We start from the raw sequence: 15285 nt of genomic DNA, 5'->3' as shown, positions 1-15285 counted from the left end.
ACGTGCGTTGCTAACGGTTTATAAACAAAGCCTAACGGGAAGGATTTTTGTCATTGAAAATTTTGAAAAACATTCAAATGGCTTGGCGATTGGCTGTTTTTAAATAAAACATAAAATTTAAGGCATTTTGAAATAATTTTTGCATTGAAAAATAATGAAAAAAAAATTTTGGTATAAGTTTTAGAACTTTTCAAACACCATAGAAAGATGTATTATTTTATTCTTTACATTTTTGTAGAACATCATTTTTATCTATCTCTGCTACTTTTCTAGTTATTCTCAAAAATATGTAAAAATTGTGGAAAAATCACAACTGATATGTATAGAAAACCTACATTTCTTATTCTTAACCACTTTGTAGAACAATTTATGTATCTAACACTTAAACTTTTCCTGCTATTGTTAAATACTCCCGTGTGTTACCGATCGCCACAAAGCAATGTCTTCGAATGTATCAAATTATACCTAGTTTTGATCATTGAATTTGTGCGCTTGTCCTTCAAATATCATAGGAAAAAGTGTTCCAATTGTTTAGTTAAAGTGTTGCCAATACTTTATAACCGATGGTTAATAATTTAATAAATAATAATTTAAGTACGATTAAATGCAAAAATCCACACACGCCAGTCAGTTAGACGCTTTAAATGAGAGGTTGAATATGTGGGCTTCGAGCCGAATATGCTGAGCTGCAAGGCGCGTAAGCTGCAAGGACAAAATTTGACTCTAAGTCGGCAGACGCGAGCACAGTACACAGGTACCTGTCGACACACGCGTTGTCGGTCGGTCGCTTTGAATGTGTTGGTGCGTTGCGATATCCGTATACGCGCGATGGAGGGCGTGGATCGCGTACCGTGATTTTGCGTGTGTATGTGATTTTGCGTTTAATGAAAACGGATTGGAAGTAGACATACTCAACAATAATGACTCCTTGGCACAGTATGGCGAATTCCCTTGGGTAGTTTACATAATGAGAGGTGAACACAAAAATCAAAAACAAAAATCATCCCCGGCGAGTAATAACTTTGTCTGTGGCGGTACTTTGATTCATCCTCGGTTTGTGGTAACAACGGCTCACAATACGGATGGCAAATCGAAGTTGATCGCACGTTTCGGCGAATGGGACATTAGCACCACAAAGGAACCATATCCGCACAAGGTAATAAGCTAAGCACTAAGATATTATTGTTAGTGGACACTTCTGACATGTTTTCTTCTACAGGATATCAGCGTCACGGAGATCATCAAACATCCCGACTATGTGCACAACCCCATACAGAACGATATTGCACTGTTGTTGCTGGAGGAAAACGTACAATACCACAAGCATATTCAACCAATATGTCTGCCGCAACCTAATGATCAGTTCGTAGGCGAAAGTTGCATCTCCAACGGTTGGGGCGAGCAGCGTGGAGTGTACGCGAACGTGATGAAGAAAATAACGCTTCCGGTTATTACCAACAAGGAGTGTACCCGTATGCTGCGCTTTGCTGGGCTTGGACCATTCTATAATCTCCGGGAGGGTTTCATCTGTGCTGGTGGTGAAGCCGGTGTCGATATGTGCAAAGGCGACGGAGGATCACCACTCGCGTGCCAAACCGAAAGTGGCACGTTCGTGCTGGCTGGAATTGTTTCGTGGGGTATTGGATGTGGAGGCCATGAATTGCCCGGCATGTACGTTGCTGTGAACCAGTACGTAGATTGGATCAACGAAATCATCACAGGCCATAGTTTAGAATTTGATATTACACTGTAAAACGCAAGAAGCGAACGGGCGGATCTGTTAGGATTACATTTAGAAAACAATAAATGATGCTTGGACATTTGCTTGCAACACGTAATCTTGCTTCCCTTCCGTTCACATTGACTTATGACCTAGGGTAGATTTCGTACCGGGGAATCCCCGGCTTTGCTTATCAAGAGATTACGTGTTACGTTTCCTGATCTTTCCTTTCTTTGCATTATGCGTGTATTGAAATGCTAAATTGATGCTGTTTAAGCTTTCTCGGGTAGTCGATGTACAGTGTTCAGACGAGAAGGCATCACATTCGCAACTGCAATGCCTTGTTGGGACGCTCTTTTAGTGATCTGCAGCTGCTTGATCATCGCATGCGTAGCGAACCGCTACGACCCGTTTGATCTGCAAGTAAGGTAGTACCTCTAAAATGATCGTGCAGCGTTAATACTCAAACAATAGCATCCCTTTCGTAGGAATGTCCGGGAGGTTTCTGTGCAAGGAAAGATGAGTGCCCATATGGAATATACGACCAAGCAAATGCGCAGACTAGCGGTATTATTGTGCTTCGATTTCGTGATAATGTGTGCCGGCATGGGAAAGTGTGCTGCAAAAATGTGAGAGAAGTCCTGCCTAATATTTTTTTATCATATGTATTACATACGTTACGCAGCGGGGCTCTCACGTGCGCTCACCGCGTGAGTGATCTCTCGTTGGTTGATGAGCACGAGTGCCCGTTATTCCAAGAATGGACCGAGCTCGTTATCTCGATGCCGATCGAAGGGATAAAGGAGTCGGGTTCGCGTCACGGTCATAGCAACAGCTTATGAGTTATCCTCCGGTTAACCAGTATTGTTACACTGAAACGAATAAGTATAAAACATATAAATATTTAATATACATATATGGTAAACCGATAAGCATTACAACCTAAGCGTTATAAGCGTTACACATTCATGTGTAATCACCCGTACACGATCACCTCATGAATTCCAACGCCACAAGGGGAAATATTAATTGTTTTTATGTTGCTTCTTTACTTTCTCTTTGGTTAGCCATGTCCCGGTGGATATTGCATTGCGAAGCACCTATGTCCTGACGGCACGTATATTGATGATCCAACACTTGCCCAGAGTACTCAGCTCGTTGGATTGCGCGTGGGGCTTGACATAGATGATATCGACTCGTGCGCAGATTATTTACTAAAATGTTGTGATTATCAAGCCACTGCAACAGTTAATCCACTTGACAGTTGGGTAAGTAATCATAAGCCATGGATTTCCTGTGTACTGTTTGTAATGGTTGCTATTTTAGAACAAGCCTGAAATACTTCCGAATAACATTGAATGCGGACAGTTTAACAATGATGGATTGCACTATCAACTGCATCATAATGACTCCTTGGCACAGTATGCCGAATTCCCTTGGGTGGTTTACATAATGAGAGGTGAAAAACAAAAATCATCCCCGGCGCATAGTAACTTTGTCTGTGGCGGTACTTTGATTCATCCTCGGTTTGTGGTAACAACGGCTCACAATACGGATGGCAAATCGAATTTGATCGCACGTTTCGGCGAATGGGACATTAGCACCACAAACGAACCATACCCACACAAGGTAATATGCCAAGCACTAAGATATTATTGTTAGTGGACACTTATGACATGTTTTCTTCTACAGGATATCAGCGTCACGGAGATCATCAAACATCCCGACTATGTGCACAACCCCATACAGAACGATATTGCACTGTTAAAGCTTGCGGAAAGCGTACAATACCACAAGCATATTCAACCAATATGTCTGCCGCAACCTAATGATCAGTTCGTAGGCGAAAGTTGCATCTCCAACGGCTGGGGCGAGCAGCGTGGAGTGTACGCGAACGTGATGAAGAAAATAACGCTTCCAGTTATTGCCAAGAACAAGTGTACCCGTATGCTGCGCTTTGCTGGGCTTGGACCATTCTATGATCTCCGGGATGGTTTCATCTGTGCTGGTGGTGAAGCCGGTGTCGATATGTGCAAAGGCGACGGAGGATCACCACTCGCGTGTGAAACTGACACGGGATCTTTCGTACTTGCTGGGATTGTTTCGTGGGGCATAGGATGCGGGGGGCATAATGCACCGGGTGTGTACGTTGCAGTGAACCATTACGTAGATTGGATCAATGAACATCTTATAGATATGGATATTGTTTTGTGAGCAGCTAGGCAGTCGTGTAGACGCTACGCAATTGACGTAACACGTCAAGATGTTGGGAGCGAGTGGTAATGTGTGCGCTCAAATATAAGTGGTTGCAATTGTAACCCCGGCGACCGTACATCCGTGTATTAAAGTGTCCGAAATATAACAGATATTAGGATGTAAAACATGAAAATGAGCAGCTCCGTTAGGAATATATATTGGAAAGTAAAAGATGCGCTGTGCAATCTCGCTTCTCGTTCTCCATGATCTATGACCTTGGGTAGATTTCGTACCGGGAAATTCACAACTTGGCTTATCAAGAGATGCTTTAAGAGGGTACGCTGTTTTACAATAACAGTAAACATGTACTGAACAGCTATGTCGTCCATGCTTTTAAAGCTGCCGCGATCAGTCGAATACAATCGTCAAACGTGAACGATCGAGAAACCGTCGGTGCTATAATGTTTTGTTGGGACTTTCGACTAGTGATCTACAGCTGTATGATTATCTCAAGTGTAGCGAACTCGATTTATTCGAATGATCTGAAAGTAAAGTAAAGATTCATAAATGATCTTGCAGAGTTCATTCGAAAACAATATCATTTTTTCGCAGAAATGTTCGGGAGGCCACTGTGCGCAGAAAGATTTGTGTCCAAATGGAATGTACGACGGCAAACATGAGAAGGAAAATCATATTCCGTTACCTGTTGAAGGAAACAAAGGGTGCCAGGCTGAGGAAGTCTATGTCAATGAGGAAGCAAGTGTCTTAAATTTCGAACCAGATCCGGTGACGTCTCCGACTGATCCAGCGGACAGTGGCGTAAGAGGATGATTGATAAAACTGAAGAAGAGTTAACTAAACCGTCCTAACAACTGCTTTTTTAGGAAGATATTGAAATACCTGCGCTCAACATGGAATGCGGACAGTTTAATGAAAACGGATTGGAAATAGACATACTCAACAATAATGACTCCTTGGCACAGTATGGCGAATTCCCTTGGGTGGTTTACATAATGAGTGGTGAAAAACAAAATCCATCCCCTGCGAGTAGTAACTTTGTCTGTGGCGGTACTTTGATTCATCCTCGGTTTGTGGTAACAACGGCTCACAATACGGATGGCAAATCGAATTTGATCGCACGTTTCGGCGAATGGGACATTAGCACCACAAAGGAACCATACCCACACAAGGTAATAAGCCAAGCAATAAGATATTATTGTTAGTGGACACTTCTGACATGTTTTCTTCCACAGGATATCAGAGTCACGGAGATCATCAAACATCCCGACTATGTGTACAACCCCATACAGAACGATATAGCTCTGTTATGGCTTGCGGAAAGCGTGCAATACCAAAAGCATATTCAACCAATATGTCTGCCGCAACCTAATGATCAGTTCGTAGCCAAACGTTGTATCTCCAACGGATGGGGCAAGCAGCGTGGAGTGTACGCGAACGTGATGAAGAAAATAACGCTTCCGGTTATTGCCAACGACGAGTGTAACCGGATGCTGCGCCTTGCTAAACTTGGACCATTCTTTTTTCTTCGGCATGGTTTCATCTGTGCTGGTGGTGAAGCCGGTGTCGATATGTGCAAAGGTGACGGAGGATCACCACTGGCGTGCCAAACTGACACGGGAGCTTTCGTACTTGCTGGGATTGTTTCTTGGGGTATTGGATGTGAAGGACATAATGCACCGGGTGTGTACGTTGCAGTGAACCATTACGTAGATTGGATCAACGAATATCTCACGAAACATTCTAAAAATATTGGTATTAAGTTGTAAATCGAAGGAAGTGGATGAGCGGAATTATTAAGACTACATTTGCTACAATAAATGATGCTTGGTCGCAATCTTGCTTCATTGAACTATGACTGTTTAGGATAGATAAAGCGCCTAGAAGGTAGGCTATTTAGGATAGACAAAGCGCCTAAAGGTAGGCCATAAAACGAGACGATTAGCGCCACCTAGGAATAGGAATATGAACTACTAGGACAGGATTACCTTTGGTCATTGGACAAAATGGCGAATTTAGAAATTGTTAGGTTGAAATGATTAAACGTCGCTAATAGACCATGGGTGGTGTCTACCCATAGCATTTCAATAAACGAATGAGTCAACAGGCAGATTTTGGAGTTTATCCTTTGTTGCGTCCAGCAACAAAGGTCGCGTCCAGCGACCGCTTTTCTACCGCAAAGGCGACACTAATAGCTTCTTTTAACACTTTTATTCTAAAGGAGAGTGTATCTCTCGTGTTAGGTTAAGAGAGGGAAGAGGGTTAAAAAAACTTCTATCCTTTGCCTAAGCTGGTATCGAAAAAGACCCTAGCTGTCCCTGCGCGCTGCTTTTATCGGCATTCTCTCCCGTTTTCCCAGAACGGGAATACGTGAGAAGAGCGCACGATCCTGCTACGCGAGCGCCACCTAGCGTAAACCTACTGAACGGGCTGCTGTTGGTTCAAATGAACCGTTGCTCGCAACATCCTTTAACCATCCAGCTGTCAGATCTAAAGCAAGTCCTGGAAACGGGTAGCGAACATTAGACACTTGGTAGCGCTCTCCGATGAGTTAAAAATCAAGCTGTTATTTTTGACCCCCTTGGAGGATTCACCTCTTGAATTCTCAAATTAATCAGCGTAGGGCGCAATCCTACACAATGACCTTGGGTAGATTTCGTACCGGGAAATTCACAACTTGGCTTATCAAGAGATGCTTTAAGAGGGTACGCTGTTTTACAACCCAGTCATACAAAGGCAGTCTCTTGGTCGAGTTTCTTTTGTTCTCATTGTCAAGTTTTGAGTCTACTCGGTTTCGAGTAGACAACCGACAGGAATACGAACTTCGACCTTCACGCACACACTCTCACCGCGATGGTATATAAAGCGGCGCGTAACCACGCCCGCTTCAGTCGCCCGGCGGCTTTTGCAGCGTGTGGACCTACGCCGGGTCGTAGCAAAAATATGATTCTATGGAAAAAAAGGGGGGTGGGGGTACTAGCACCACTCTCTGGCTCTCTCGTGAGAGCCGTTATCAGAGAATGATACTCTTTTTCCCCATACTATTTGCGTGGCGATAGTGCTGTAATGAAAGAGAATATTGGATTAAGTCGGTCGAGCAGCAGCAATAGGTACATCCTTCAGGGTCGCGCGAGTAGCTTGGCTCACGTGCGTTGCTAACGGTTTATAAACAAAGCCTAACGGGAAGGATTTTTGTCATTGAAAATTTTGAAAAACATTCAAATGGCTTGGCGATTGGCTGTTTTTAAATAAAACATAAAATTTAAGGCATTTTGAAATAATTTTTGCATTGAAAAATAATGAAAAAAAAATTTTGGTATAAGTTTTAGAACTTTTCAAACACCATAGAAAGATGTATTATTTTATTCTTTACATTTTTGTAGAACATCATTTTTATCTATCTCTGCTACTTTTCTAGTTATTCTCAAAAATATGTAAAAATTGTGGAAAAATCACAACTGATATGTATAGAAAACCTACATTTCTTATTCTTAACCACTTTGTAGAACAATGTATGTATCTAACACTTAAACTTTTCCTGCTATTGTTAAATACTCCCGTGTGTTACCGATCGCCACAAAGCAATGTCTTCGAATGTATCAAATTATACCTAGTTTTGATCATTGAATTTGTGCGCTTGTCCTTCAAATATCATAGGAAAAAGTGTTCCAATTGTTTAGTTAAAGTGTTGCCAATACTTTATAACCGATGGTTAATAATTTAATAAATAATAATTTAAGTACGATTAAATGCAAAAATCCACACACGCCAGTCAGTTAGACGCTTTAAATGAGAGGTTGAATATGTGGGCTTCGAGCCGAATATGCTGAGCTGCAAGGCGCGTAAGCTGCAAGGACAAAATTTGACTCTAAGTCGGCAGACGCGAGCACAGTACACAGGTACCTGTCGACACACGCGTTGTCGGTCGGTCGCTTTGAATGTGTTGGTGCGTTGCGATATCCGTATACGCGCGATGGAGGGCGTGGATCGCGTACCGTGATTTTGCGTGTGTATGTGATTTTGCGTTTAATGAAAACGGATTGGAAGTAGACATACTCAACAATAATGACTCCTTGGCACAGTATGGCGAATTCCCTTGGGTAGTTTACATAATGAGAGGTGAACACAAAAATCAAAAACAAAAATCATCCCCGGCGAGTAATAACTTTGTCTGTGGCGGTACTTTGATTCATCCTCGGTTTGTGGTAACAACGGCTCACAATACGGATGGCAAATCGAAGTTGATCGCACGTTTCGGCGAATGGGACATTAGCACCACAAAGGAACCATATCCGCACAAGGTAATAAGCTAAGCACTAAGATATTATTGTTAGTGGACACTTCTGACATGTTTTCTTCTACAGGATATCAGCGTCACGGAGATCATCAAACATCCCGACTATGTGCACATACCCATACAGAACGATATAGCCCTGTTATGGCTTGCGGAAAGCGTGCAATACCAAAAGCATATTCAACCAATATGTCTGCCGCAACCTAATGATCAGTTCGTAGGCAAACGTTGTATCTCCAACGGTTGGGGCGAGCAGCGTGGAGTGTACGCGAACGTGATGAAGAAAATAACGCTTCCGGTTATTGCCAACGACGAGTGTAACCGGATGCTGCGCCTTGCTAAACTTGGACCATTCTTTTTACTTCGGCATGGTTTCATCTGTGCTGGTGGTGAAGCCGGTGTCGATATGTGCAAAGGTGACGGAGGATCACCACTGGCGTGCCAAACTGACACGGGAGCTTTCGTACTTGCTGGGATTGTTTCGTGGGGTATTGGATGTGAAGGACATAATGCACCGGGTGTGTACGTTGCAGTGAACCATTACGTAGATTGGATCAATGAATATCTCACGAAACATTCTAAAAATATTGGTATTAAGTTGTAAATCGACGGAAGTGGATGAGCGGAACTATTAAGACTACATTTGCTAAAATAAATGACGCTTGGTCGCAATCTTGCTTCATTGAACTATGACCTTGGGTAGATTCCGTACCGGGGAAACCCCGTCTTTGATTACTAACAGATGCGATACGGGTTCTTCTTTTCCGTATTTTTTACCTTATGCATTGAATCGCTAAAGAGAAGTTTCATCGCTCAGGTTCAGCTTCATCGATCAGTTGGAATACAATCGTCGGACAGGAAGGTTTCATTTTTCGTAAACACCATGCATTGTTGGGGTTTCGTTTTAGCGATCTATAGCTGCTTGATCATCTCAAGCGTAGTGAACGATAACCCGGACGATCTGCAAGTAAAGTATTATCTCTACAATGATCGTGCAGCGTTAGTACTAAAACAATAACATCCCTTTCGTAGGAATGTCCGGGAGGTTTCTGTGCAAGGAAAGATCAGTGCCCATATGGAATATACGACGAGGCAAATGCGCAGACTAGCGGTATTATTGTGCTTCGAAATCGTGATAATGTGTGCCGGCATGGGAAAGTGTGCTGCAAAAATGAATCAACTGTTCACACTAATGAGGTAAGCAGTGATTCGCTCTGGCGTACATCGAGAAAAAGCAAATTATTGCTTTCTAAAACTTGTCCTCTCTTTGTAGAAATGTCAGGTAGGTTTCTGTGTACTGAAAGATCTGTGTCCGAATGGAACGTACGTCGAAACAACTGCGCAGAGTAGCGGTATTCTTATGCTACGAAATAGTGATGATAATGTGTGCCGTGATAACGAAGTATGCTGCAACAATGATGAAAATGTTCGTGCTGATATGGTAAGACTAGTACCAATGGTACTAGAAGGTACCATTACGGTATCGAGCTCTTCTGGAAGCTAATAGAATAAATATTGCAGATTAACCCAAATGAAACTGGTAATGAAGTCGAGGACAGCCAGACATATGTTAAGCATAGCGAATATCCGTGGGTTGTTACCATTTGGCAAGAGGAAACGTTCCTTGGTGGTGGAACACTTGTACATCCAAGATTTGTGCTAACGGCAGCGCATATCCTGACGTCGAAGAACAATTTACATGCCAGGTTTGGATACTGGAATATGGTACAGGGAAAAATCTTGCCAAAACAGGTGAACTATTAGCAATCGTTAACGTACGGTATTTCATAAAGACCAATAATGCGTGTATTATCTTTTCAGAATATTGAAATACGAAACACAATTCATCATCCCGAGTTCCAGAGTGAGAGCTTACATAATGATATTGCGCTAGCGCAGCTGAAACAAGATGTGCTTTACGATACGCATCTCCGACCAATCAGTTTGCCCAGCCCGTCCGATCTGTTCGATGACCAGCTGTGCATCTCTACTAGTTGGGGCAACAAGCACACAACCAAAACCCTGAAAGTAACTGCTTTGAAACGCGTAGAACTACCGGTTATACCACGAAAAAGGTGCAAGGAACTGTTTGCGGCGACACGATTGGGAGAATTCTTCCGGCTGCACAGGAGCTTCCTTTGTGCCGGTGCCATCGAAGGCGTAGACACGTGCTACGGAGATGCTGGATCTGGTCTATTTTGCCCGACAGAGTCGGAATCGTACGTTTTGGCGGGGATTGTTTCTTGGGGCTTAAGTTGTGGCCAGCAGGACGTACCAGGCGCTTACGTGAATGTGGCTAAATTTGTAACGTGGATTAATTCTACGATAGCAGAAAATGAGTAATGTAGACCTTTGCTATCACTTACTTAATGTCCGTGTTAATAGTTTTCCATTTAAGTGTTTCTCTAGAGTGGTTCTAAGGCCACTACAAAGATGAGCATGTTGCACTGACATGACCGGGGGACCAATTCGTTTCCAAGAAACTCAATCCAGGACTGTTTTCTTTCACCCCTGCTGGCTGGGCAGGTTTATCTCCACTTGGTCCAGTCAGTCGATGTCGCACATGTTTCGCAATAACATAGAAATAATCCAGCATTGTCCTTACGAATTTTGCTGCTTAAGTTGTGGTCCTACTACCTTGAGAATGACGCTGGCAACTGATACCCTTAAGCGGACCGGTCAGAGCCTCCGGCAATTTTCGTTGCATTTACCCTCAACCCAATTCTGAAGGCCTCATGTAGTCGCCGTGTCATTGCAATAAAGGATACCAAAGTCCGTGATGATAAACACTAAGCTTCCGGCTGACAGAGTTACCGCAAAGTGAACATTGTTGTGAATTGATTATAATTGGATTGAGAAAGTTACATAATTTATTTACCTGTTTCATTCCGTTTTCAACGAACGAACACGAATCAATCAAATGCAAATAAACACTGCCCGAAACTGCAATCGACCATTGTGTAAACTTTGGAATAAAATCGGTACAATTTTCCTCCGCCCCAAAGTGCACACTCCTTAGGCACACGCTTGTTTCGTCAAAATGAACGTTCGTTAAGTGGTGCATGAAGAGGATTTTTCGTCAAATGATTGATGTGTTGAGTTATTTCGTTAAGGTGGTGCTGTCAGCGAGAAAAAAGTAGAAAATGTTATTGTTTTATTTTCGTTGTCGTTGTTAAGCGTAACGCAGTGCAAAATCGGGACGAGAACGTTCACAAAATTATGCTATTAAACGTTGTTTAGAAACCGTACAGTGCGTGAGAGTGAAAATGAATTTGTAAGTAATGCGGCGCGGACGGAAGTGTGGTTGGATGGTGCACGCGACCATACCTTTGGCGTGGGGAAGTGGGGGTAACACGGCGGGTGGTGGTTAGACTTACGGAATGGACCAAAAAGGATTCAATTTCTTGTGCTCAAATACCTTTGCAGTCGAATGCATAATGGTGATGCCGCACGATGAACTTACGAACCAACTTCCTCTTTTTAGCTTTATCCCAAATGAAGTGAAACGCGAAGGGATCTACCTTCAGCATCAGCTTGGCCCGCCGCTAATCCATCAGCAGCATCACCAACTGCCGCAGCAGTCCCAGCATCAGCTGCTCGGCTTTCCGCATCCCGGCATGATCGTTAATTTGAAAAAGGAAGAATTTGATCCGCTGGAGGGCCAGACGCATAATCAACAGCACGTACTGCAGTTACAGCAACAGGCCCAGATGGTAGGACTGCAACAACATCTCTCTGCCCAGATGCAGTCCCAGCTTGCACAGCAACATCAGCAGCAACAGCAACAATCGCAACAGCAACAGCAGCAGCAGCAACAGCCACAGCAGCAGCAGGCACCACCAGCACCACCATCATCGCAAACCCAACAAGCGCAGCAGCAACAACAAACACCTCAGGCACAATCCTCTACGGTTACTACCGCCTCGACGACAACGACGACAACAACCACTACCACCGGTACGGGTAAAAAGAAAAAGAAAGGCAAAGCGAACCGGAACATTGTCATCCCGCAGCTACCGGAAGGGTTCATCGTAAAGGTGAAGGAAGAGTACACGGAGAACTACGTGCGCACCGTGACGAAAATCCCCGAAGTATGGTGGAACCAGGTCTGTTTGTGGCTCGTGTTGGTCTTGTTGTTAAGCTCCATTCTTTCCCGTCTCGTTGGCATACGGTTACTTTATTGCAGGAACAGTTCATCCGTACGGTTAAATCGCCGGGTAAGAAGGAGCGCAAATATCACGATTACAACGCGGTCAGCGAACACCAGTGCGATGTGTGCGGGAAGTATTTCAAGGATAAGTACAAGCTGAACTACCATGTGCGCATCCACGTGCCAGAACTGTCGCACCGGTGCGACGTTTGCGGCAAGGTGTTTGCACATCAGTCAACGCTGCATAACCACAAGCGCATCCACACAGGTAAGGGACGGGGGGTGTGCGGGATGGTGGTTTGGGCGGATTTTATCGGCGAGGGAGGTTTCGTACCGTGTACGATGTTTGCAATTATTTTTTTTAAGTTAACAACATTTACTAACCAAATTTTACATTTGAAATAGTGCAGAACACGCTCAGATTCCACGTTTTGTCATGCTTGTTTTGTCCAACGAATGTTTTGGAGCTACCATAAGATAATGTAAAAAAGTTGAAAGAATAACACAAGCTTTCGGTATAAACGTAACGTATGCATTAAAGAAATGGACTGGTTTTAGTTATTTTTCATACCTGGTAGAGAATTTAGCATTGTTTCGTCTTTTGTAGTTATTCTATTGTGCAAAGACTAAACTTGACAAACGTTATCAGTTAATTTGTAACAGTCAGTACGGAAGAAGTTAGGCAACTGGATAGGATCAAGATTTATTTTAATGGTAGGCAAAGACGCACATATTGTGCTCAGGATAAGAGCCGATCTGGCATTTTTCTTTTTTTCCCATCTGAAGAAAGGTGCATGTCCCAAACAGAATTCATAGATACCCTGGTAGCACGGTAAAGCGTTATAGAATCCTACGATGAAGATCGAAGGCAAACTGGCAATTGCTGCGATCTCGCTAGAATTTTAAGCGTCATTGGCCAAGCAGTGACGAAGTACCGGTGAAACAATACCAGTCGCATCGCAAGGAGCTAATGAATGTTTTCGAGAAATGCTGCTTTCTGAATCACTAAGAATAAATAACGATCGCCATGCCTCGTAAGGGTCTTTAGTTGCAAAGTGCCGAACTGTTTAGGGCAAACCTCGACAACGACAAAAATAATTGTATTCGGTTATCTTTAATTGTTTATTCTTATCGCTATGTTAAAATTAGTCCATTTTTCTAAGCATACGTTATCTACATCTACTCTTTGTGATGATTAAGACGCATTGAGAGAATTCTAAACTATGAACGATGAATAACAATGCCTCGTAGAACAATTGTTTCCATTAGCACACCAGCACTGTTTCTCTTGCGTATCTAAGGTAGAATTTAAAATGCTGTCTTGAATGAAGATCATCCCTTCCCAGGAATTGAGTTACACCTTCATTTATGTTCAACCAACCCCCTTTGTGTGTGTGCCCTAGGTGAGCGTGCGTTCAAATGTTTAACATGCGGCAAGGCGTTCGTACAATCGTCGGCCCTGTCAAACCACACGAAAATACACACCGGCGAACGGCCGCACGAGTGCCTGATCTGTGGCATTAGCTTCATCCAGAAGATCAACCTTATCTACCACATCCGCATACACAACGGCGAGCGTCCGTACCGGTGCAACATCTGCCAGAAGTCGTTCATCCAGCAGAGCCATATAAAGAACCACATGAAGGTGCACAAGAAGGACAATCCGCTCGATTGCAGCATGTGCGGCAAGAACTACAGCGATCTCAACGAGCTGACCGAACACTACTCGTCGCATCATACGGCCGAGCTGACCTACCGGTGCCAGGCGTGTGGCAAATCGTTTGCCCAGGCGAACCATTTGAAAATTCACAAGAAGAATTTCTGCAACAGCAAATCGAACTAAAGCGTATCCTTTGCTTCCAACCTGATGTCTGTTTTGTTTTCTTCGTTCCTCACAATTTCTGTTCCTTTTCTCAACTTCTCCACTATTCTGTTTCTCTACGTTTACGTTTGTCGCATTTTTGTGTGGTGTTCACACACTAAAGAAGTCACCCATTCTTCCCTAAGTAGACAAGATTTTGCAGTCAAAATAGCGTTTCCGTGTCTGCAGTTAGATAAACGGATCGAACTAGTTCGAATAGAATGAAGAGTGGGAGTGAGAAAAAGCACGTGGATGTTAATAGGCGCAATGTGGAATGTTATTTCGTCTTCTGCTTTACAATTTACATGATACGTCGTTTATGTTTTAGTTACTAGCACAAAGTTCAAAGTATCGTTACAAACGCAAAACAGAAGCGAGATAAACCAATAGATGCCAGAGCGATGTTATCATCGAAACAATTTCAATCCCGCTACAGACGGAGGAACACCCCGGATCTAAGGCGATATATAGCAATTTCTGTTCCGATTACTTCCGTCTCCATCCCTGCCTCTGCATAAACGCAAGAAAAATGTACATTTATTGTAACCCCGTACGTTGTAACTGCTGCCACTACTTCCCACACTTCATATAATCCCATTCCCCTTCCTCTTTCCCCCCAGTGTGCTCGTCGTAATCATCAACTTGTAATTTCAAAATTAATGCTTCAAAATTGATCGATAATTAACAAGCAAAACATAGCTGCGCGCGTGTCCGTTCCACTTTATCATCCCAACAAGAAAAAAAAAACAAACACTTCCGCTGATGAAATTCGTCCCAGCGGAAATGTTTAACAAAAAAGAATAAACTATCTGATACACATCCTACAGTAGAGGTAGAGCGTCCCTTTTTCTGGAAAGCCGTTAGTAGTGGAACAGGCAGCGCCATTTCACGATCGAATGGCAAATATATATAGATTAATTAACATGGACCGGCAAGGTAAAAAACAATCGGAACGGCACAGCAGCACAGTAGTGGCGGTGCAGCAATTAAGCGCATTCAGAATGGTAATATTGATTAATAAAATCAAAAACAATTGTAGAGAGCTG

The 15285-nt window shown here is 43.2% G+C and overlaps 5 protein-coding genes across 8 annotated transcripts; all 5 read left to right on the top strand.

Moving 5' to 3' along the window:
- Positions 1 to 886: 886 nt before the first annotated feature.
- Positions 887 to 1834, top strand: LOC128299720 (inactive CLIP domain-containing serine protease A28-like; the record flags this gene model as incomplete). Its single annotated transcript, XM_053035762.1, has 2 exons — positions 887 to 1156; positions 1220 to 1834. Coding segments are annotated over 2 exons (804 nt in total), but the record flags the coding sequence as incomplete, so codon positions are not given.
- Positions 1835 to 2018: 184 nt separating this feature from the next.
- Positions 2019 to 4344, top strand: LOC128299715 (inactive CLIP domain-containing serine protease A28-like). Of its 2 annotated transcripts, none has more exons than XM_053035757.1 (5): positions 2019 to 2143; positions 2209 to 2349; positions 2788 to 2988; positions 3047 to 3349; positions 3413 to 4344. In XM_053035757.1, exons 1-5 carry the CDS (start codon positions 2057 to 2059, stop codon positions 3932 to 3934), a joined length of 1254 nt encoding a protein of 417 aa, XP_052891717.1. In that variant the 5' UTR covers positions 2019 to 2056; the 3' UTR covers positions 3935 to 4344. The 2 variants fall into 2 exon arrangements, with proteins under 2 accessions (XP_052891717.1, XP_052891718.1); XM_053035758.1 differs by having other exon boundaries at positions 2020 to 2148; positions 2209 to 2640; positions 3413 to 4338.
- Positions 4345 to 4656: 312 nt separating this feature from the next.
- On the top strand, positions 4657 to 8847 carry LOC128299719 (inactive CLIP domain-containing serine protease A28-like). The gene is made up of 3 exons (XM_053035761.1): positions 4657 to 4735; positions 4801 to 5106; positions 8299 to 8847. The coding sequence occupies exons 2-3, from the start codon at positions 4828 to 4830 to the stop codon at positions 8830 to 8832; spliced, it is 813 nt and encodes a 270-aa protein (XP_052891721.1). The 5' UTR covers positions 4657 to 4735; positions 4801 to 4827; the 3' UTR covers positions 8833 to 8847.
- A 228-nt stretch (positions 8848 to 9075) lies between these two features.
- Positions 9076 to 11086, top strand: LOC128297624 (inactive CLIP domain-containing serine protease A8-like). The gene is made up of 5 exons (XM_053033305.1): positions 9076 to 9195; positions 9261 to 9425; positions 9502 to 9654; positions 9750 to 9980; positions 10050 to 11086. Exons 1-5 carry the CDS (start codon positions 9112 to 9114, stop codon positions 10569 to 10571), a joined length of 1155 nt encoding a protein of 384 aa, XP_052889265.1. The 5' UTR covers positions 9076 to 9111; the 3' UTR covers positions 10572 to 11086.
- Positions 11087 to 11359: 273 nt separating this feature from the next.
- Positions 11360 to 15285, top strand: LOC128309174 (adult enhancer factor 1-like). Of its 3 annotated transcripts, none has more exons than XM_053045576.1 (4): positions 11360 to 11502; positions 11713 to 12319; positions 12415 to 12646; positions 13782 to 15285. In XM_053045576.1, the coding sequence occupies exons 1-4, from the start codon at positions 11495 to 11497 to the stop codon at positions 14219 to 14221; spliced, it is 1287 nt and encodes a 428-aa protein (XP_052901536.1). In that variant the 5' UTR covers positions 11360 to 11494; the 3' UTR covers positions 14222 to 15285. The 3 variants fall into 3 exon arrangements, with proteins under 3 accessions (XP_052901536.1, XP_052901534.1, XP_052901529.1); XM_053045574.1 differs by having other exon boundaries at positions 11713 to 12334; positions 12421 to 12646; XM_053045569.1 differs by having other exon boundaries at positions 11713 to 12334.

Source organism: Anopheles moucheti, chromosome 2, assembly GCF_943734755.1.
Source record: "Anopheles moucheti chromosome 2, idAnoMoucSN_F20_07, whole genome shotgun sequence".
Lineage (NCBI taxonomy): Eukaryota > Metazoa > Arthropoda > Insecta > Diptera > Culicidae > Anopheles > Anopheles moucheti.
This window is presented reverse-complemented; position numbering and strand designations above follow the sequence as displayed.